At 42.7% G+C, this 24,268-nt stretch overlaps 1 protein-coding gene across 1 annotated transcript in view; it reads right to left on the reverse strand.

Annotated features, from left to right (window-relative positions):
• DDX1 (DEAD-box helicase 1) overlaps positions 1–22,152 on the reverse strand; it is a 33,258-nt gene extending 11,106 nt beyond the window's left edge. Inside the window, exons 1-17 of the mRNA XM_058668258.1 lie at positions 22,011–22,152; positions 18,552–18,603; positions 18,177–18,240; positions 16,833–16,862; positions 16,164–16,260; positions 13,941–13,988; positions 12,949–13,032; positions 11,943–12,026; positions 10,699–10,775; positions 10,130–10,202; positions 8,411–8,487; positions 8,185–8,299; positions 7,406–7,544; positions 4,747–4,807; positions 2,368–2,466; positions 1,445–1,534; positions 504–692 (exon numbers count right to left, since the gene is read on the reverse strand). Coding sequence (XP_058524241.1) covers positions 504–692; positions 1,445–1,534; positions 2,368–2,466; positions 4,747–4,807; positions 7,406–7,544; positions 8,185–8,299; positions 8,411–8,487; positions 10,130–10,202; positions 10,699–10,775; positions 11,943–12,026; positions 12,949–13,032; positions 13,941–13,988; positions 16,164–16,260; positions 16,833–16,862; positions 18,177–18,240; positions 18,552–18,603; positions 22,011–22,026 — 1,395 coding nt within the window. The 5' untranslated portion in view covers positions 22,027–22,152. The remainder of the gene's footprint in view (positions 1–503; positions 693–1,444; positions 1,535–2,367; positions 2,467–4,746; positions 4,808–7,405; positions 7,545–8,184; positions 8,300–8,410; positions 8,488–10,129; positions 10,203–10,698; positions 10,776–11,942; positions 12,027–12,948; positions 13,033–13,940; positions 13,989–16,163; positions 16,261–16,832; positions 16,863–18,176; positions 18,241–18,551; positions 18,604–22,010) is intronic.
• Between the last annotated feature and the right edge of the window lie 2,116 nt (positions 22,153–24,268).

A 24,268-nucleotide genomic window follows, 5' to 3' on the forward strand; every position in this document is an offset into this window, starting at 1 on the left:
TTTATTTTTACAAAGACAGAAAAATAAAAGTAGAGTCAATCACGTACCCAATGCCTTATTTTATTCGAAAGGCAGAGACAACAAGAGAAAACAGAGATGCTCTATCCACTGGTTCATTCCTAGATAGCCGTAATGACCAGGGCTGGCCAGACCAAGGGCAGGAGCGTCACACAGGTCTCCCAGGTCGGTGCACCTGCCCAAGAACCTGGCCCATCTTCCACGGCTCTGCCAAGAGCATAAGCAGGGAGCTAGAGTGGAGTCGCTGGGACTCAAGGTGCCCAGATCAGATGCCAGGACTGCAGGGAGCAGTTTAACCTACTGCACCACAGTGCTGGCCCCACTCAATGCCTTTCCAAAGGCCTAACATTTCATTGTCAGTGTAATACACCCTTCTTTTCTCTGGTACAACATCTGTTTGCTTTGAATACCATTAAAGCTCAAGGTTAAGCTAGCTTATGAGCTGCTTTATTCTACACAAATGTTAACATTATTAAAGCACATACCCTGATGTGGTTTTTGCCGAGCCTTTCCCAGAGTCTGTCCGTCTTGGGATTCACTGGGACAACAACATGGTGCACAGTATCTGGAACAGAGTCTTCTCCTTTCAAATCAACCCAGGTGGGGAAATGCATGATCTTCTCAGACAGCTTCTTGACATCAAAGGAATGCAGCGTGGCAGAGCAAACAATTACCTGAGCAGGAAAACCCAAATTTAGAGCAATTTTTATTTTACAACAGTAATTACTGTTATCACACTAATACTCATATAGGACACTAAGTCTTCTAACTTGGAAACAAACACCTAGTTTACCACCTGACCCTGGCCAGCAGCAAGCAGCAGTGTGACTGTCCCCTCACTGTCAGAAAAATCATGCTACCTCTCCCCAGAGGTCTTAAAGACTAATTTACGTAAAAAGGATTTTGAAAACTCAACATTTTAAGTTATTGTTTATCTCCTTCTCCCAAAAGTATCTACCTCTCAAATGCTTCCTAAAAAGGAAAAATAAGAACAGTATTTAATAATTACTAGAGGGGGAGGGTTAATTGCTTTTAACGTTGAAGCTACTTTTCCTTTAAATAGGAAGCTATACTAATAACCTTGAAAATAAACTCTAAATGTTCTATAGGAAAAACAACTAAGAACTTTGTATTTATACGCTTTTGTAAAATATAAGTAATTTCCTTCTATTTCTGAGACCAGCTTTAAGACTGATACCTTTCTGAGTACCACTGAGTCCAATAAGAAAATATTTCATACAGCAGTTGATCAGAAGATACTAAAACACTTCATTCTGTTAATAAGCATTATTACATAAAACACAGGTCTACGTGTAGAAAATCTTTTATAAAACACCTGAAACAAACAAAAAATGCAGATCCTGCTCATATGCATTAATGCGTACAATTACCCACATGTACTTTAAGAGCATTAGCCACTTGATACCTGAAGCCTTTTCCCATCGGAGGTGATCTGAGGAATCTGACTGTGCATCCTGTTTATGAAATCAGAATAGCCTTGAGAAAGAAGCCCATCCTGCAGGAAGAACAGACAGGAAGCTTTTCATCACACACAAGGTTTTGGTCTTCTAAATCAAATCTAAATTACGAGAGGACACCAAGCTTTACACATGCACAGCCCAGAATTTTCACGATAATCATTTTTGTTGGATATTTAAAGGCAAGTTATAAGTTTACCTTTACATTTCTTGCTACTAAACTATGGAACAGCTACAATGAACAATCTAAAACCACATTACCGCACACCAGGATGATATTACAATTAACAGTTTCTACCACATGTCCTCAAACTCAGGATTTCAAAATGAAGATAGAAAACTCTCGGTGTTCGGGAACTGGTTAAATCCATCTTGAAAACAACTTAGAAGTATGTTTCAAAGGCCTTAAACACACTCACGCCTTCCCAGATGGTTCACATTTTTGAAACTCAGACATAAATAATTCGTATTATGTAAAAAAAATATATATATATGTACAAAGACAGCTATTGGAAGTTAAAAAACACCCACTTAGATATCTAAATAACAAGAGCGCTTAGGCAAGCAGCCACTTACCTAATCATTAAATGGCTTTAAAAATTGACTACAAAAAATTGGTCTCAAATATGAAATATTTACAGTACTAAACTTAAGAAAAGGACTTTCCCAGACTCCTTACTGATAGATTTAAACTACATGAAGTAGTATTTACATAAATATAAGGAATAGGTGAAAACATACCAAACTGTTCATGAGGATTGTGTCTTGGTAGCGTGACTACGACTAAATGTATTTTTTCTTCATGTTACACATTTTATCTCAAAAATTATAAACCACCTTGTTTTAAAAGTATCACTCAGTTTTAACATACCGCTTCATCCAGGACCAGGAATCTAACTTGAGACAAGTTCAGCTTTCCAGTTGACACCAAATCGTCTAATCTTCCTGGAGTTCCTACAACGATATCCACCTGAAACAAGCAAAAGAAACCGCTGATGAAAACCGAAGAACTACAATTACCCGAGAAGAGCAACCAACCGCTATTCACTTATAAGAAAAACATGGATACTGAAGTATTCACAGTCAATGCTAAACTTCTAAACAAAGGAGCTATAGATAGGGTCATATATTAAACTTGGATGTGGTTTGAAATTAATATCATGATTTTTACAATTGACTTTGATATTCTTAGCTGTAATATATAATCTAATACTTAAAATATGTCTTTTCCAAGCAAAAATCAGACACACAGGAATTTTGAAATTAAAACAGGACTCAGCTTCTAGTTCCACCATTACTTGAATATGTAATAATTGTACTGAAAACTCTGACTTAGTCTCTTGTAGTATCAGTTCTATTTTAAATCAGGGGAATACATTTTGGTTTGCAAGCTGGTTGTCATGATTAAGAGAAAGATAGGTAGCAATTAATGCTCAGTGTTTCAAGTGTTCAATACACTTAGCTAATTATTGGTAATGGCACCAGACTGTTGGGGAGACCAATAGCAATTACTATTTGCTAAACTCTTATGACGAACAGGCACTGTACTTCAAAGTCCACAAGAAGCCATGGAACTAAACACAAGCAGTAGTCCTCATTTTAAATGAAGAAGCTGATGTTTACAAAACTTAGGCCAGCAGCACTTAGACCAGGCAGTTAGTAACTGCGCACACTGGGATTCAAACTCAGTTCAAACATGAATAGGTCTGATTCAATTCAGAGGAAGCTTTATGTAACATTTTATTATTTTTTAAAAAATCAAGAAGAGAATAGTAAAATGAATCCCATGCTAACACAATTAGCATTTCATTCTCCCACATAGTTTACAGCCGAGTTCACAAGTGACGAGAACAACTTCACACAAAGCCCTGCCCGTCAGCTGTTTGATCCCGTGTAAGCCATTTAACAACATACACCTGTCCCTGATATGCAGCCCTGCTGAAGCAGACCACTCAGGGCGACCATGAGAAAATGCGTTCAGTTAAGCACAGTGCTGGCCCACTTTACAAACTACAAAATGTGTACACAGATGTCTATACATGGGCACAAATGAATTATACATTTCAGAACTTTACCCTTTACTGATGCTCATGTAAGATCACAAATATTTTTGCTGGATTTTGTTTGTTTCACCTATTCCTCCCTGGCAAGACAACATAGGGCTAACTCAGAGAATGGTGACAAACACTAGGAGCACAAGATGAAAAGAGCAGAAAGAACAAGTGTTAGGTTCCATCAGAAGTAGACTTGAATTCTGCCAAAAAAGTTATGAAACACTGCCCTTCATTTGCTACTGGCTTCAGTCTATTCAATTTTGAGACAGGATTGATGAAAATAGTTCTAATTCCCCAAAAGCTCTGCGGCTGGAAAACACGAGTTAAGAAACTGAGTATCTCATGGGAAAAAAAGAGTTAGGATTTGAGGACCCACAATTAGAATTACTATTAAATTGCTCTCAGGTTACCAAAGTCCAATATCAATACACCAAATAAAAACATATCAAAGCAACATTAGCAATAATGCACACATACGTACCTATGTGCACACATACACATACCCCCGCACGTATATACGTAAGAGAGACAGTAACAGCAAGTCAGCAGTAAGAGTCCTTGCTCCTAATACACCATAAAGGTCAAATCCAAAGTCCATTCAGCAAAAACTTTAGTTTGACAGAGGCACCAAAGAAATTGGAGGGGAGACACAATGGCATGCAATGACTTAGTATTAAGTGGTTTTATATATCATGCTTAAGTGTCTAGGAAGGTAAATGAAACAAAAATTCTTAAGTTATTTCATATACATGAAATACTTTAGGATGTCCCACCTGGACAGCATTGAGGAACAGTTAAGAACTTACCAAACTTCTCCAAATCAGAGATCCCACAGGCTCAGCTCAGTTCTTCACTACGGCAGCCTAAGCGGACCTCATGCCCTCCCCTTCCACAGCCAAACTCGCCTCTCTGTTTCTTTCTCTACAATCTGCCTTATCTTCATTTTTTATAACTTGAGTTAACTTTTTTCAACTGCTCCCAAAAGGACATCATGTACTCAAAGGACCAGCAGCGGGAGCATGGGCATATTCGACAATTTTGCTCAAGGAGTTTGGAAACAACTGACTCAGTATCCTTCTGCGGGAAGAACAGGCAGACTTGCCAAGTTGCTTTTGAACACATATATTCTTTTGACTTCTGGAAACAGAACTACTTTGCTAAAACAACAGCCCCTACATGTTAAGAGTATAACTTACGCCATTTTCCAAAACAGAGAGTTGATCTCGTGCCGCAACACCTCCAATTATCAGCAGCTCCCTGGAACAAGCATGACACAATACTGTAGAACAAACGTCTGCTTTACACTGCTTGATCTGCATCTAATTCTTCTAGGTGGAAATTAAGGCTGAGTATGTGAATGAGAAAGAATCCACAACACAAGCAGTCATCACTCCCAGCAGCCACACAGCACACTCGGCTAGGGACCAGAAGGAAACGCGAGAGCCCGAGGCACAGGAAACATGAGCCCTCAAGAACTCTTCCTCCGTATCAGGTCTTCTAATACCTGGTCCCAATCTACCTTCATGAACAAATGTACTTACATGTATATAAACAAATTCTGAAAAAAACACCCAATACTAACTTTAACAAAGTTGTCTTCAGGAGGGACAAGTAGAAATTCTGGGGGAAGAGTAAGAACTGACTTTTCTCAGAATATCATTTTGTGTTTAAATGTCTCTCATTTCAGCTATGCGGGGACAGACAGACATGCTGAATCAGACTGAAATCCTTCCTCACAAACTACACACACTGAATGAAAATGGATCACAGACCTAAACTCTTGGAAAACACAGAAATAAACTTTTGACGTCGAGTCAGGTAATGATTACTCCAAAAAGCTAACAAAAGAAAAAAATGAAATTTTCAAAAAAATTCAAAAATGAATTTATCAAAGTAAAAACTTAAACAGGAAGAGCAGACTTTGTAGCCCAGTGGGTTAAGCCGCTGCCTGGAATGCCAGCATCCCATACTACACTGCTGGTTTGAGTCCTGACCGGTGTGCATCCCGTCCATTTCCCTGCCAAGTGCTTAGGCCCCTGACAGCCATGTGAGAGTCCCTGGCAAAGTCCTTGCCTCCTGACTTGGGCCTGTCACAGCCCTGGGCGTCGCAGCCATCTGGAGAGAACCGGCAGAGGAAAGATGTCTTTCTCTTTCTGTTTCCCCATCATTCCACCTTTCAAACACATTAAGTAAAACTTTTTTTAAAAAACTTTCAAAGCAAAATATTAAGAGAGCATCATGGAATGGGAAAAATGTTTGCAAATTATATACTAACATACAGAATATAGATCAGAATATATAAAGAACTGTTAAAATTCAATAATAGGGCCCAGCGTGGTGGCCTAGTGGCTAAAGACCTTGCCTTGCACACGCCGGGATCCCATATGGAACCGGTTCTAATCTCGACAGAACCGCTTGCCATTCAGCTCCCTGCTTGTGGCCTGGGAAAGCAGTCAAGGATGGCCCAAAGCCTTGGGACCCTGCACCCATGTGGGAGACCAGGAAGAGCTCCTGGCTCCTAGCTTCGGATCAGCACAGCAGCGGCCGTTGCAGTCACTTGGAGAGTGAATCATCAGACAGAAGATCTTCCTCTTGTCTCTCCTCTCTGTATGTCTGACTTTCCAATAAAAGCAAATAAATCTTAAAAAAAAAAATTCAATAATAAAAACACCCTGGCAGACAGCTGGGTTCCTAGCTTCACACCTGGCCCCACTCCAGCTGTTCTGAGCATCTGCAGGAATCAGGGCATGGGAGATGTCTCTGCTTTTCAAAGAAAATAATACAACATAAACAGTAGAAGGCAATTCTTTGGGATGTGGGAAAATACAAAGTCTCTGGGACCTGGTAGCAGTGACAGCTGCGCAGCTATGCTGAGCACACTTCAAGCCACAACAGTCTGTTTTACAGTAGAGTGAACAATGTTCAAGAGAAAAAGGACCCAAAGAAAATTTAACAAGTGTCAAGCGTCAAATCAGTTAACAGAGTAATTTATATTGGTATGCCCTTCTTCACATTAAAGACACTGATGCTAAGAAACTCCACTTGTGGTCTCAGCAACAGAAAAACACCCGTACCAAGCAGTGACCCAGCTGAACCTAAGTGGAAGAAAGCCATGTTGTGAACCGTCTAGACTCAGTGTATCGACATGCTGGCAACAGAAACAGCCTGGCACATTGCTCTATGCAAACAAAGGGAGGAAATGAATCTACCTCGGAATGAAATGATTTCTTTTTAAAAAGATAATTCTTTCAGGGGTCAGCACAATGTTTCAACTGGCTAATCCTCTGGGAAACACCAGCATCCCACATGAGTGTCAATCTGTGTCCTGCTGTTCTATGTCAGATTCAGCTCTCTGCTTGCAGCCTGGGAAGGCAGCAGAGGACGGCTTAAAGCCTTGGGCCCCTGCGCACATATGGGAGACCAGGAAGAAGCTCCTGGCTCTTGGCTTTGGAGCAACTCAGCTCCAGCTGATGTGGCATGTGGAGAGTGAACCAGGAGAAAGATCTTTCTCTCGGTCTCTCCTTCTCTCTGTAAATCTGTCTTTCCAATAAAAATAAATAAAATCTGTTTTTTTGAAAAAAGAATTTTCCTAAAAAAATAAGTTTTTATTCCAATGTTTTTCTATTAAGTGTGCTCTTCAAATAAGAAGGAAAATACCAACTTGCCAATACAAAATAAAAATCATGTACCAAACAAAAGTTTACATATAAACTGACACCATTCCTATACTATATTTATATTCAAGCCTAATCATGTAAGTATACTCAATTTCCACCTTGTTTTTCTACCTTGCCCTTTTTCTAAAACACTTCAAAGCTAAGTACAGTAGTATTTTAGCACAAAAGGGAAATTTACCTTAATTTAGGATTATCTATGTATTTCTTAAACTGTTTGACATTATTCAAAGTTTGTTCAGCCAGCTCCCGGGAGGGTTCAACAATGAGAGCTTTGGGAGCATTCGGGAGAAACTTTGTCTGCGCCACCTGTGCGTTACCTTGGGAAAGACAAGAACACATTCTCAAAAACTCACTACTCACAAAGCCCGGATGTAAATATTTCAACATCAAAATTTTAAATAACCATCAAAAAGCACAGGACACAAAACTAAGATTTTTAAAAAGGACAAAGACTTGTTTAAAAGAGATCTATTTCGAATAGTGTTACTGGACACACAGATGTTGTAAAAGTGACTTGCTCTGTGACACAACTATGACACAGCAAATAATTCTAATACATCAGGCAGCACAATGCAAAAGATGTGAAGTTTTGATATCAGACTAACTTAGCTGTACCACTTGTACAACCTATGACTTTGGGCAAGTTACTCCAAGCCCTACTCCTCAGGTTCTCTGCCTGTGAAATGGGAAGACACTACCTGTCAGGGCTGTGATAAAGATGGCAGTCATGTGAAGCCATGGCCCTTGACAGGCCCATCTTGACTGGGAACGCCCTACATGCCTAACTGGAAACCAATCACAATTCATGCATTAAGCTTGAAACTGAGTTTTACTGATCAGTTAACCAAACATGTGTGACTCAATCTAACAAGGAAGGACTAGGCTGTTCACAAGGGCATGTTGGCCAAGGTTCTCCCCACTGCCCGTCTTACAAGCCCCACCGCTCAGGAACAGTACCTGTGTGCTGGGATTTTACAGTGTAACCATCTGGTGCCTTGCAAAGAGCAACGAAACCATCTTTTGGTGGATACTTAAACTCTTCTTCACCGAAATTAAATTTTAGTTCAGCATTCTAGAATTGAATAAATACAACAATAAAAATTGTTCCCCAACCTCAAGCCACAAAACAAGAAGACCTAGCAGCTTATACTCAATAGAAAATATTTTCTATGATCTTAATTACCTTCAAAACACAGGCAGGGAAGAGTGCTTGGTTTTTCATATGAGGTGGTACTTCGAATGCCAGACCAAGATCTTTTCCTTTGAAGAGAGACATTTAAGCAATCAGAAAAGTGTTTTCAAATGCTCATCCGTCACTACCAATCCACCTGAAGTCACTGATGAACTGCTTTAACACAGCCTCTTCCCCTTCTCTTTAGTTCGCAATCTGTCTCTTCTCTCCATTACATTTTTAATTATTCCCTGTCTACACGTCAATTCCAAGGAATAGAAGCACTCCCACATTATACTGCAAGCAAACTTATCTCAAATCTGTCTCTCCCTGCATTTACCTTCCATTTTTTGTCTCCCTTTTGTGGTAAAGCTTCTTGATTTCCACCCTTAGTGCGACTGCTTCCTCTCGTCTCGCCTGCAGCTGGACTGACTCCAAGCAGGCTGCCCTCGCTCGCCCTCCTGCTCCACGCAAACAGGTGTCGAGCTTGTTCACATACACAAGTCAAATCCAGGGACTAAGTCTCCGTCCTCAGTCCCTAGACGACCCCATCAGCTGCACCCGACGCAATCTGACTGCTCTTCAAATACTTCCTAACCCAGACGTGGAAGTGATGTACTCTGTCCTTTTGCTCCTGGCTTGTCACTGTTTTTTCCTGTTGGATTCTCTTCAATCACAGGAATCCAGGCCTCAGACCTCTTCAATTCTTTACCTTTACTCTATGCAATGTAAACTTCCCACCCCCACTGCTTTCAATACTGTTAAACTCAACACAGGCAACGTCACTTCTTTCCTCAAAAGCCTAGCGGGTTTCCCATCTTACTAAAAATAAAAACCTAAGATCATTTCGTAGCCTTCCTGGCTTGGCCCCCAGCCTCCCTGAGCTAGCCTATTGCCCTCATCTAAGCTCAGCACACTGGGGCCAGGTTGGCTGCCTGTTACTCAGCACCTCAAGCATGCTTAACCCTCAGGACCTTCACACTAACTGCTCCCTCTGCTGGAAGTGTGCTAGGAGACAGCTGCACAGCCCACCACCCACTCGGACTCCTATTCAAATACTATCAACACAGCAAAGCCTTCTCTGTCTATCCTATGGAAAAGCAATCCGCCCCACATCTCCTGCCACATCAACTGCTGTTGCCACTCCCTTGTCTTGCATCCTGCTGTCCTCCACAGTCTTAGTACCATCCAACATATTATCTATGTCTACCTCTGCCCACCAGCATGTCAATCCCACATAAGTAAAAACTTTTACTCCATCTTCTGCTGTGTCTCCAACACTCACTAGGGGTACTAGCATATAACAAACATACAATAAATAAATATTTGCTCAAGCAAAAGGCAGGGAGGAAGGAAAAGACGGAAAGATAAAGGCATTCAAAAAAACAAGGTCAGGTTCATGGGCACAGCGGTAAGATGCTTGGGCCACCTGCATTCCACACTGGGGTGCCTAGGGTTGAGCCCTATCCACTCCTGATCCCGGCCTCGTCCTAATGAGCACTCTGGGAGACAGCAAGCCATGGCCAACGTGCTAAGGCCCCTGAAAGCCATGAGAAACCAAGACGGACCCTGGCTACAACCCGGCCCAGCCATGGCCACAGTAGGCATGCGGCAAGCGAACAACAGATAGAGATCTGCCTCCATCTGCTGTTACAACAATAATCCAAAAAACAAGAGAACACACACACAAATGCTGAATATATCCTTCTCTAAGATCCATAGCAAGCTTACCATTTTTGGAGAACTTGACCTGCCCTTTATCGATATCTAGGTAACATCCAATGGTATCATGCATAGTGAACTCCTAGAAAACCAGAAAGTGAAGTGTTATTAACAGAAAGCAAAATTTTAAATGAGCTTAATAAGTGAAGTACAGATGCACTGAAAGTATATGTTAGCATATTAAAATAATTCTGTGAAGCACTAATGCAAATGTTAAAGACACCTACAGCACGTAACGGCAGGAGCACTCCACAGCTTTAGAATCAACATTCATGCTCATCAGAACTGTGTCTATGTTCATCAGCATCAAAATAGGAAATAACAATAACCTATTACTGCCAACGGCAACATCAGAATGGAGTGAAAAAAGACAATGGAATATTTTGGAAGGACTAAAAAAATGTGTGAAACAAAATCTATAATTTCTACAAAACTACCACATTAAAATCTCAACATTCTGAGGAAAATATACTATCCTCTTGTCTTTGAGAATCATTTCTATACTCACATTCATGTCATGAATAATCAAGGATGCAAAAAAAATCCAGTACTGTTTATGCCAATAACACATCACTTACCTCTCCATAATTATCAAACTGTTTATTATGGGATTTCTTTCCTGTCCCACCAAAGCCAAATCCAAACTTGTCCGTACCTAGATTTAAAAAGTATTTATTTATAAATATAACAAAAGTACCTAAAGTAAAAAGCCCTGTAAAAGTCATTTTATTCACACTTTAATAATATCTCCATTTGAAGATGTCACCAAAAATTAAAATAGGGACCGGCATGGTGGCCTAACAGCTGAAGTCCTCGCCTTGTGTGCGCTGGGATCCAAATGGGTGCTGGTTCTAATCCCGGCAGCCCCACTTCTGATCCAACCCCCTGCTTGTGGCCTGGGAAAGCAGTCGAGGACGGCCCAAAGCCTTGGGACCCTGCACCAGTGCAGGGGGACCTGGAAGAGGTTCCTGGCTCCTGGCTTCAAATCGGCGCAACACCGGCCATTGTGGTGGCCTGGGGAGTGAATCACTGGATGGAAGATCTTCCTCTGTCTCTCCTCCTCTCTCTCTATATATATCTGACTTTTCAATAAAAATAAATAAATCTTTAAAAAAGTAAAAATAAAAAAACAAAAATAGTAACAAAACAAGAAAACAAAAAACACTCCTTAAATTCAGAATCCCATAAATTGAGATTTGAGCTTACAGGGACAAATCAACACGACAGACATAAATGACGCCGCATCTTGCTTTGTTTTGGTCACTAAGGAAAAACATCCATGGATAGAACATATCATGCACATGAACTTTACCTGACTTCATTTTCTTAATCCTTTCACTGATTTCAGTTACAATGCATGTCCTTATAAATGTTGCAGTTTTACAAGAGGTTAGATTTTATTCTGTTTTTCTAAAGTCAAACGTTATGTGATTATTCTTTTGTGTCCTAAAATAATAAACTGCTAACAACTCATGGGGCCAGAACAGTAGCATATCATGCTAAGCCTGCATCTGTAGCCCCAGCATCCCATAAAGGTGCCAGTTCTCATCCCGGCTGCTCCACATCCAGTCCAACTCCCTGCTATGGCCTGGGAAAGCAGCAGAGGATGGCCTAAGTCCTCGGGAGACCAGGAAGAAGCTCCTGCCTCCAGAGTTTGAATCGGCTCAGCTCCAGCCACTGAAGCCATTTGGGGAGTGGACCGGTGGGTAGAAGAACACTCTAACACCCTATCTCACCTTCTCTCTCTGTAACTGTCTCTTCAATAAAAACCTGAAAACACACACACACACACACACATCAATCATTTCCTTCAAACACCTACCCAGGTCTAAAGAGGCCTGCATGGTAGACCATCCAACTCTGCACAAGCCTTGGTCATGACAGGACACTTCATAGTAGTGTTTCCCTAAGGGGACAGAATATTTTGAAGTTATATAAATCAACCACAATTTGTTCATCAAGTAGCAACTCTCATTCTTGCTTGATTATAATTTGTATACACTAAATGAAGAATCGTCAGTCTTTCTGTACTATTGGAAGTCTCTTCAGATTGTCCACTTACATGTATTTTAAAAAGTTTACGTATTAGGGGCCAGCACAATGGCTCAACTGGCTAAAGCACCTCCTACAAATGTCAGCATCCCATATGGATGCTGGTTCATGTTCCAGCTGTTTCACTTCCCATCCAGCCCCCTGCTTATGGCCTGGGAAAGCAACAGAGGACAGCCCAAAGCCTTGGGACACTGCACCCGCATGGGAGACCCAGAAGAAGCTCCTGGCTCCTAGCTTTGGATTGGCTCAGCTCCAGCCACTGTGGCCGTTATTTGGGGAGCGAATCCAATGGTGGAAGATCTTTGTGTCTCCTTTCAGTAAATCTGACTTTCTTGGTAAGTATTTTCTTTTCTTCTCTTCTTAAAAGTATATGTGTTGGGGCCCGGCAGCGTGGCCTAGCGGCTAAAACCCTCGCCTTGAAAGCCCCGGGATCCCATATGGGCGCCGGTTCTGGTCCCGGCGGCTCCACTTCCCATCCAGCTCCCTGCTTGTGGCCTGGGAAAGCAGTTGAGGATGACCCAAGGCTTTGGGACCCTGCACCCGCGTGGGAGACCCGGAGGAGGGTCCTGGTTCCCGGCTTTGGATCGGCGCGCATTGGCCCGTTGTGGCTCGCTTGGGGAGTGAGTCATCGGACGGAAGATCTTCCTCTCTGTCTCTCCTCCTCTGTGTATATCTGGCTGTAATAAAATGAATAAATCTTTAAAAAAAAAAAAAAAAGTATATGTGTTGAAACACTGTCCCAAAAGTTTCCACAACAACAAATGCTGTTCAAATACCTTTCATCAATCCTTTAGTAGCTCTACACCCGTGCCATTCCTTTACTTCTCTGCTTTGACAACAAAGGCCATCAGATCCGATTGCTGCAGTTGAGAAAAAACAAAGTATTAGTACACATTGTGTAACATACTACATTCCAAAATAAATATCAATCAGTCATACCGACAATTCCTTCACCTCACAGCCCGATTTGTGCAGACTGCAAGGTGACAATGGTGTCTTCCCCAAGACCGACCCTCATTCACCACAGATGCCCTTGGGTCTGCCGAGATCTAGTTTCCACCCTGCTACCTGTTATTTATGACATTTTCAGCAACAAATCTGGCAAGGAATATAAGAGTGCCAAATTTGAATTGCACTAACAGCAGCTCATTGCCATTTCCCTAAAGTGCTTTAAAGAAACTCGTGTGCCCAGAGGAGCAGCACCAAGGCCTCAGCATCAACTGTCCCGTTTTTGTACTGAAGTTACAGAGACCACCACAATTCAAGGGGACAGAACCCCCCAGGGGCGTTCCTCCACCCATGGGTCCAGAAGCCGCAACTGGACAACACACCTACCACACGCTGCGAATTGCCTTTTTGGGTTAAGAAAGTTCTACCAATAAACTGTTCACGTAGTTTTGTATACCTAATTTTTATATGAATGCATGCCTTGAAGACACATGGAATTTGTATCTACCCATCATATGGAGAAGAAGTCAATTTTAAACTGCTCAACATGGACTGATCACATCACCTTTGATTGAACAAATCACCCTTTTCCTCTCTGAAATATTATTTTTTTCCTGTGCATTAGCTTCTCTTTTAAACTTAAATTTATCTCCATCACATCGCAGTTTATTTCTATGCCAGTACCAGTCTAATTATAAAGAATTATTCTACCATCTCATAAATGAAATCTTCAAGTATTATACTTTTATTTGGAAACTTATATATTATCATTGTTAAAGTTTATTAATTATAACAGAGCTGGTAAACTCTATATACTTACCAAAAGCAGATCCTCTATCATATGGGTTCATTTGCCATTTGTTGAGCACTAAACAGTAAGAAAGTCACCCATAAACATACAAATTTTCCCAAAACACAATGCAAATAATTTAATTTTATATAATTTAATTCTTACAGATTCAATATGGTTTTACCCATTATTTAGATTACAGGGTAGAACAACCTTTTTCTGCCAAGGATTGTTTGGCAATTTATAACAGTATTCACAGGACATACAAAATTGTCAAATTAAAAATAAGCCTGGGCCCAGCGCGGTGGCCTAGCAGCTAAAGTCCTCATCCTGAACTCACCAGGATCCCATATGGGCGCCGCTTCTAATCCCGGCAGCTCCACTTCCCATCCAGCTCCCTGCTTGTGGCCTGGGAAAGCAGTCAAGGACCACTTTGGGACCCTGCACCCGTGTGAGAGACCTGGAGGTTCCTGGCTCCTGGCTTTGGATCGGCGCAGCACCAGCCGTTGCAGCCTCTTGGGGAGTGAATCATCAGACAGAAGATCTTCCTCTCTGTCTCTCCTCCTCTATGACTTTCTCCTTCTCTGACTTTCCAATAAAAATAAATAAGCCTGCTATAGACATATTGAATTGTGAGTACTCCTTGTGGTTTATTTTACTCAGCTTGCAAGTAGGATGTAGCTCACTGGCAATTTATAGAATATGTAAGTAAAACTGTTGCAAATTGAAGACAAAACTGATACATGTCACAGATAATGATTACTGGTCCACTGGAGACAAAGACTTATATCCTCACTTGCTTTAGCATACTTTGGGACCAGACAATAGGATCTTTGTGCTGATAGAATTAAATATAGGTTGCTAATAGGCAAATTAACTGCATTCACAGCAGATATATCTGACCAGTATTTCAAGGTTTAATTATCTTCTTATCAGTCTTGAAAGAAAAGCAAGCTTCGTCATAAAAATTCAGTATTAACACCCAAAATGCATACATTTTGTTTTCCTTCCTTACACGAAATTGGCAATTTCCTTTTCTGAAGCACTTTAATCATTTATGGATAAAGAATGACAACAGTTAAAGCAAATCCTATGCTTTTTTCTAGTCTAACTTCCCACTCAAAAGCTCTCTCCAGATTATTTTTGGTCAAAATATATCTATTATCTTGCAAAACACTTCCAACAACAAGAGAAAAAGCTTTCTTGATGTTCACTCTTCCATTATTGGTTCAATCTAGTTATCAGGAAGTACTGTAAGTTAAACAAATCTCCATCTATTGGGTCCTTCTCCACTATTTTCTCTCCAAATCTTTCCAATGATTTACAAATTCCCTTCTTTTTTTTCTTCTTACTTCTGCTCCATCTTCAAATATGTCTGTTTTTAAACTGACCAGAGGACATGCTTTTAAGAAACAGTATCACTCTGGTTACCCTTCTTTGGCTGCATTCTCTTCTACTACCTTCCGTCATAAACGACGGCATGATACCGCTCTAAGTTTTGAGACTATTTAAGAACCGGTCACTAGTCTAAAGAGTTACAATTATTATGTTTCTCACAGTTCATTTACAAATGAATTCTTTGAGAAGTGTAACATTACTTTCCAACTGAACAGAAAATGCTGATATGCCAAATCCACTCTACTTAAACTTATTATTCTATCACATCCTGATTTGCAACATGAAACAATCTACTCAACTGTTAGGACACAACAAAATCATAGAGTGGTAAAAGAAAATGGAATATTATCACTTATGGTAGAGATAGGATCAGAATTATAATAACGAGCCAACCTCCATGTCAGCAGGACTACAGGTAAGAAACTGGCTTTAAAATGTGCACTTCACATTAGAACTGCCTGTGCTACCACTAATCTGTGTCTGAACAAAAAGCAGGTCTCTTTTCCCTAAATAAAGCAATAAGTATCATCATCAAGGATATTTTCTCCCTAAATTATTTGCAAAACCCTTCCTCAATATCTTATAAAGTGTTGTGCCAATCTATATTTAATGCTACACACAAAAACTTACAAGGTTAAGAAAGAAAAACACTAAAACAACTAATGTTATTTCAAAAAGGCCAGTGTTTGCTCGAGGGGAGCCCCATTGCTCTGTCAGGAAACAACTTGGCATTGCTCATGTACCCAATGACACTTGGCAACACAAACAAAAGCACACGCTGAAAACTCCATTTCCAGATATCAGAGAGGCAACTCACTGGTTTGCACAAAAGGCAGTATCAATTAGAGAAATTACCCGAAGCACCGGTTTTAATTGTTGTTTTTCCTTTTTTGCCTTCTTGTTGGTCTTTCAAAGTTTCATAAACTATCTGGATAACTGGGATACTGAAAGCCTACCAAAGAAACAGAAGTGCTCTGTATTAATATTCAGATACTAATGACAGTCTAATAATCCATTTACTTGACAAAGTTATTATACATAAACAGTTACACACATTTCAGATTTCTTTCATTTAAACCGAAATAACATAATTGACAGAAAAAGCAAGTATGAGCCAGCTAACAGCCCATAACAATAAACAATAAAGACCTGCAAAATGAATCTACAAAAGAAAAACAGCACCTCGCCTGGGCTTTCCCATCCTGGGTCTAGGCCAGCAAATGACCAACTTGTATTTGTAATCTCTTTATTAAGAGAAATCGTGTTAAAATTCAGACGTGAATACAAACACTAAAGATCCTGGACCTCACCTTCCAAGACCAGTTTAAAGCCACACTCTTAAACCTTACAAGAATCTCTTCTAAATCATCTCAACCACCAGGCCATAAAGTCACACTTTCAACAGCAAATAATCAATTTCTTTTATTTTAGAGATGCTTTATTAAACATTCCAAAGTCAAAGTTACTGTTTGAAATTACTTCAGAATTCAACTCTAGAAAATAAATCAGTTTACATGTACTTACACCAGTTTTTCCACTTCCTGTTTCTGCAGCCTGAACAGAGAGAACAAAGTTATTAGTTGAAATTGTTAACAAATGAGATCAAATTAACATATCATGCAGAAACCTTGAACACTTGACTACTTGCCTTCATCAGAGCCTCCAGCTTACCCCAAATCCCTCAGCTGACTCATGGGCTCTCCCAATCCTTTGGGAATCTGCAGCTCCCTTTCCCCATGGCATCCCATATTGAGCACTGGCTCAGGTCTGAGGTGTTCCACTTCCAATCAGGCTGCTCAGTAAAGCACATGGGAAACCAGCCAATGACGGCTGGCCCGCCTAGCACGTGGGCCTGCTCCCCATGTGGGAGACTGTGCAGCCGCAGACTAGCCCAGGCCGATGCTGCAGGTGTCTGTGGAGTTGGCAAGTGGCTGGAAGAGCTCTTTCTATGTCACTCTCATCTCTCAAATAAATCTTTTTTTTTTTTTAAAAAAAGCATTTTTAAAATAAAAACACAATTGTAACTGTGTAAACCTTTGCTTAATAATTTGTAAGGCTTGGTGCCAGCATTGTAACACAACAGGTAAAGGCGCTGCCTGAGATGCCAACATCACATAGAGGGAACGATTCATATTCTGGCCACTCTAATGGCTGCAAATGGCCAGGGAAAAGCAGTGGGCTACTGCAACTCATGTGGAAAAGCCAGATGAAGTTCCTGGCTTTGGCCTGGACTAGCACTGGTCATTACAGCATCTGAGCAGGCAGGGAAGTGCTCTGGCTCTCTCTCTCTCTCTTTCTCTCTCTCTCTGCTCCTTCAAAGTAAACAGATCAAAAAGCAAAATCAAATAAATTAGCTTCCAAGGTTCTCCATTGGTAATAGATACCCAAAATATTTAATGTGACACTTGAACAAGAGCTCAAAGTCTGACTCAACATGTATTTCCCCATGTGGTGCCCGGGCGGACATCTCTGAAATCCAACCATAAACCACTAAAAGTAGAGAACTACCCCAGGACTATGCCCTCTCCCCAGGCACTGCTTCTTCACGCTCACTCTAACTACAGAGCAGTTCTTTCTCATTTTCCCTTGTCAACATTCATGTGCCCTCAAGCAGGACAACTGGGATCCTGGACTCGTGCAGGTCTCCGCATCTCTGCTACAGCATTTATTTCTCTCTGTGTCTCACCGCCCTAGTTAGCTCAAACTTCTCACAGGCAAAGTCTGTATCTTTTCTTTAGTACAGCAAATGTATCATAAACAAATAAAATTATGTTGGTAAAAGCATCACTTTTAAGACTATACAGCCCTTATGGTAGGACACGGACAGATGTCGCTAGCTCCCTACAGACGCAACAATGTCAAACATACCATAAGCACATCACCTCCCCCTAGGATTAACGGGATGGATTCAGCCTGGATATCAGTTGGAAGCCTAAAAGAATAACATTTGAAGAATTTGAGTTGCAGGAAGAAAACTCATAATAGCCAACTTAAAAATACTGAACTGTAAGCCTAAAGCAGAACCTTATTTGAAAAGTACAACCAATCCTTTCCAGATAGAAATCGGGTAAGTTATCGCTTCTCGGCCTTTTGGCTAAGATCAAGTGTAGAAATTGGGTAAGTTAAAAAAGGACATCTTCCAAAATTTACTCAATCACAACATAAACTGAACTTCACTTGCCCCACCATATCCCCAAACACTTACTAGCCCGTGTCTCAGACCCACTCACTGCATGTACTTACAGCCAGTCCATCTCCTCCACAGCTTGTGCGATCTCAGGCATAACACCCATCTCTGAAAACAAACGCTCATTTTAAAAACCACACACTACACTTGAGTCATACCAGTTTTAAAACGCACAGACCAGAAGATGATGCACAGCTAGTTATCACAGCTACAGAGTATAGTACTGTTAAAACAGTTTTGAATGCAGAGTTGGGTTCTTAGCGTTAAAGAGACCTTGGCGAAGCTTTTATTTTCTGATTTCCTCGTACACAATAAAGCTTATATTACCTACTCTGTAGGGACACGGGAAAATGAAAGATTAACAAGCTTACTAGTGCATGGCTGTCACTGATAACATACAGGGCAACTGCTCTACCTCCTATGACTGCCAGTTATGCAAGGTTCCAGATCACACACTGGTTGTTTTAGAGATAACATTACTGGACCGTCCAGAACCACTGTATACTCTCAAACGAGAAAAACGAACAAGAAAAAGAGAATGCCCACTTTTACAGGCAGCCATAATCAGAATTCCAGTTAACAAGAGGCGGTCAAGGGGGAAGACCTTTGCCACTGCACATACCAGCTCAAGATCCACTCTACCCTTACCCACACACGTACACAACCCTACTTTGGAGTGGCCCTAAATGATCCATTCTCGAAGGAACTATGGGGTAGTTTAATTTACTTCATCTTGTCTTCCTGATAAGAAATTGTTTCTAAGTCCGCATTTATAAAATGCAGCTTTCATTACTGCTATCATAATATATACAAATGATATTTACATAGAAATGACAAATGAAAAGTACTCTAATATTACAAAGTCCAAGAAATAATCTTAAAACTGTTATTTCTTGTCATTGTGGAAAACCACAAATGCATCAATTGTATGTTTTCTTTATAAGAACAACTTTTCATCTGTAATACATGAGAATCACTTTTTTATTTTTTAAGATTTACTTGAAAGGAAGTGTTACAGAAACAGAGATCTTCCATGTGCTGATTTACTCTCCAAATGGCCACAACAGGCAGGGTGGGGCGAGCCAGGGGCCAGGACCCCACTCTGGGTCTCCTAGGTGGACGCAGGGCACAGGAACATGGGCCACTTTTCTCTACCCAGGACTGGAACAGCAAGGAACGAGATCAGCAGGGGAGAAGGCAGGACCCGAACCAGCGCCCAAATGGGGTGCTGCCAATACCGGCAGCAGCTTTAAGCTTTACAGCATAATGCCATTTGCAAGAGAGGTCTCTCCTAATTTTCCAAAGGAAAACCTGCACACAGAGAAACTCATCAAGATCTAAGTGCTGTATGCAGGCAGGTCTCTCTAAGAATCCCTCCCCTCACACCCCAACTACCTTCTCTTCCACCTGTGAACTGCTTGGAAAAAGCGGTGCTCATCTGGAAATAACACTGAGGCCTCTCGGAAGCGCAGACAAGTTGCTGTTCTACTCTGGTCATGGGCTCTGCATATGTTCTTTGAGACTGAGTTTTCTTTATTTTGTGTGTGTTTTTTTTAATTTATTCATTAATTACATTGTATTATGTGACACAGTTTCAAAGGTACTGGGATTCTCCCCACCCCTCCCCAAGCCCTCCCCCCATGGTGGATTCCTCCACCTTGTTGCATAACCACAGTTCAAGTTCAGTTGAGATTCCCCCATTGCAAGCATATATGAAACATAGAGTCCAGCATCTTATTGTCCAATTTTTTTTTTTTAAGATTTTTTTTTAATTACAAAGTCAGATACACAGAGAGGAGGAGAGACAGAGAGGAAGATCTTCTGTCTGATGATTCACTGCCCAAGTGACCGCAAGGGTCAGCGCTGTGCCCATCCAAACCCAGGAACCAGGAACTTCTTCCGGGTCTCCCACATGGGTGCAGGGTCCCAAGGCTTTGGGCCGTCCTCAACTGCTTTCCCAGGCCACAAGCAGGGAGCTGGATGGGATTAGAAGCAGCACCCATATGGGATCCCGGCATGTTCAAGGTGAGGACTTTAGCCACTAGGCCATGGCGCCGGCCTGTGACCGCGTCTTCTTTTACGTGTAATGCTTTTACCAGGTAAGGGAAGCAGGACTGCTCACCTTTGATTCTTTCACCTTTACTTTTATAATATACAGGCTCTTTGCCCAAACCTTTACAATTACTGCAATTTACATACAACTAACAACCTGCCCTGGGGCAGGGGCCACGTGGACTGCAGACCATCATTTAGACACTAAGAAGTCATTTGCTCCGTCCCTGCAGCCATAGGTGAGACTTGGCATTCCATAAATCTGTAGCAGGCTGGTTTCAGGTTGATAATTTTGTGCATCCTACAAATGATGTTATAAATATACTCAAATGGCCCTAAGCAGAGAAAAAAGAAACATGTCTCATCCCTGCACAGGACCAGCCAGAACTATACTACAGAACCTGAAGCTCAAAGCAAGCTAGAAAAGAAAACCCACAGCCACTCCAAGCAATTTGCTTATGAGGACATGTTAAGTCAGTCACAAGATCTGGAATTCCTAACATTCTTAGTGAAGAAAAGTGGAAACCCCTCAAGACTCTGCCATGTGAATTCAATGTCAGGGGCTAACACAGTTTCAACTGATTGATTCTTGGGTTGCAAGTGCCAGGATCCCATATGGGAGCAGGTTCGGATCCTGGCTGCTCCACTTCACATCCAGTTCCCTGCTTGCGACTTGGAAACATAGTCGAGGACGGTCCAAAACCTTGGGACCCTGCACCCACACGGGGACCACCAAGAAGCTCCTGCTACTAACAGATCCTGCTCATCTCCAGCCACTGTGGCCATAAATCAGGTGGTAAATCAGCGGGTGGAAGATACGTCTCTCCCTTCTCTTTCCAAGTAAAACAAATCAATTTTTAAAAATAAAATAAAAACAAAGAATAAATAGCCGATGCCATAGGCTAAGCACACTGAAAAAGAGTAGGCCTAACATGATACACTCAAAACCGTTTAAACACATTTCGTTTTACTGACGAATCGGTTAAAATATGCACACAGAAAGGAAAGATGCTCACGGAGCAAGGCATCCCGGGGATGGACACACATCAAACCTCGCGGAACGAGGCAGGGCGTCCTCTACTGCAAATAAGCCAACTATGAATTTTTCCAGTCACTGGCACGTTTCAGCGAATGCAAATTCTCCCGTCGCCTTCACTCCCAACGCCAACCGTTCGTGCGTTTAACAAAGCTCAGATTTGGGAAAGGCCTGCCGGAGCTGGACGGCGTGGTCCTCTCCCTGCAGGACCGCCGGGGCCTGGGGTCCCGGAGCCCCCTCGCCTCCCCAGCCCACGGCGCCCGGACACAAGGCCGGGGAGGCTGACGAACGAGAAGCAGCGCCGGACGGCCGACACTTGCGGCGTGCAGCGACCCCGGCCCCGGGGGTGCAGCGGCCGGCCCGGCCGCTCCCACCCGCAGGGCTCCCCACCCGCTGTCCCAGCCTCCCCCAGCCTGCACCAACGCACCCGAGAAGGCCGCCATGTTCGCGCCGTCGTCGGCGGCTGCGCGCGCTCGCTCCCACTGACACGCTGCGGCTCGGGCGGTGCGCGCTTCCGGCCTTGGCCCAGGCTTTCTGCGTCCGGGCGGGGACTGAGCCCCGTGAGAACGGTTCCGGGGCAGAAGCTGGGACCGAGGGCCTGGATTTAGTATCCGACAGCCTGGATTTAGAACGCGCCACGTGACTTTAGGATCCCTCCCTCACTCAGAAGGAAGTAGGCATCTGAGACAGTCGGGATCTTGGGACTGACCCAGGTGAGCAGACAGCCAACTGCCCGCTCCTCCTTCCCTCAGGAACCCAGGATCAGCGTGGCCAGCAGGGACCCGTGCTGTGCCGGGACTTGGGGCGATTCTGCTGACTTTCTTGCATCCCGTGGACATTCGTGAAATACTTTTGGGTGAAATAAGTCATGATTTCCAGGCAGTTTGAGGGGCTCCTTCGACATTACAGAAAGCAAGAACAAGTAAAGGAATGATAACCTTCCGACCTAGTCACCCTGTCAGGTAGATATTAAGCTATTGGTTGTGCACCATTTAAATAACGAATGTAATGCCACGCAGCCACGCAGACCTGGGTTCTGGGCGCGTTCTGTACTATGCATAACCTACCCCAGAATGTCGTGGAGAATACAGAACATTCCCACGAGCTGTGTGGGGTGTTGGGAGCCATGTACCCTCTGCTCTCCCAGTCTAGCTGTGTCACCTTGACTAAGTCCCAAAGTGTCCCTGGGGCTTCAGTGGGGTCCCAGGCTTGCTCTGGGGAGCACTGAGGTGTGTAAGCGCTTAGAGCAGTGCACAGCCCGCGGTCGCAGTCGGCCCTGGGAGGATGAAGTGTAGCAGCATTCATTGGTCCAGGAGCAGTGCTCCCCGGATGGGAATCACGGGTTCCTGTCTGCAGTGCTGCTCTGATTTCAGAATCTGTTGGATTCTGAAGTGTTTACTGCGCTGTTCCTGTTGGGCATCCCTGATATGAAATGGAATTCCCTGTCTCTGGGTTATATCTGTGCTGGGATTATATCTGCGCATTCAAGCTTTTGGGTAAGGGATGCCCAACCCATATTCTGTATTTTCCCTTATATTTTGTATGAATGATACTTACTCCTGAGATTTAGGCACCATGGTCTAGAGATGGGTACAGGGTCACATCAGATTTGCCATAGAAAAATCTGTAATCTGATTTTTGTGCCAACACCCCTCTTAACGGTTAAAAGAAGAAGAAGAAGAAGAAGAAGAAGAAGAAGAAGAATTCAAGATGCGAATGAAAACATGTCTCTTCTCAGTTGCCCAAGTGCCACGGTGATTTTCCTCTCTTGGAGGAGAAAGATATTTCCAGTAGCTGGTTCAGAGAACCTTAGAAAGCAGGAGTATGTGAGGCACAAGGGCAGCTCTGCAAAGCTGTACCTGGCCAGGCTGGAAGCTGGGCAGGAAGAAGCAGAGGAAGGCCATGGTACAGATATCTCTAACAGCCGTGAGGGGGAAGTGTGGCTTAGTGAACCATTGAAGAGTAGTTGAAGCTCTGTCAAAGGGACTAGCTAAGTTATTCAGGGCACAGCCCCGAAGGACCCTGTTGTAGCCAGGCTTTCCCTTGGGAGCTACACTTGGAAGGCACCCGTAAAAGAATCTCCAGGATAGCCACAGGAAGTCCTCCCGGGCCTGAAAGCGCTCCAGAGTCATCACCCTATGGACTTCGTCCTGCTGCAGATGCCAGAGGCAGTAATTAATGGGGGAGGAGACAGACCCAACCGCCCCGTCCACCCTCTGATTACAAAGGCCACCCAAGGAGGGGGAAGCTATAAGCTGGGTTCTCACTGTGACCTTTGATCACTATAGTAGGTTTGATACTTCAATTACAGAAATGAAGCTGTACTTGTGATGAAAGTGCTCAAACAACTGTCTTCATGTACGTGTGACCATGAAAGTTCCGGAAGATGCTCAAGATGTTATGTAGGTCAGGGAAAGAAGGAATCTATAGAGACGGTTCAAAGAAGCTGAAAATATTTTCTCTTTGTGCCCTCTCATGTTCAGTGGCTTTAATCTACTGCTTCAGTAATGACAATCAGCTCCTCTCCTTGGCAGGTAGGAGACAGCCAGGTGGGGACACAGCAGGCATATCCCTCCACTTCACTAAGACAAAAGATGGAGACTGGGTACCTCACAGTCTGACCTCCAACCTCTGCAGAACAAACTGCTTCCACGGGAGCCTGCTAACTGGGTGTGTGCCCAAGCA

The sequence above is a fragment of the Ochotona princeps genome, chromosome 8, assembly GCF_030435755.1.
Source record: "Ochotona princeps isolate mOchPri1 chromosome 8, mOchPri1.hap1, whole genome shotgun sequence".
Classification (NCBI taxonomy): domain Eukaryota; kingdom Metazoa; phylum Chordata; class Mammalia; order Lagomorpha; family Ochotonidae; genus Ochotona; species Ochotona princeps.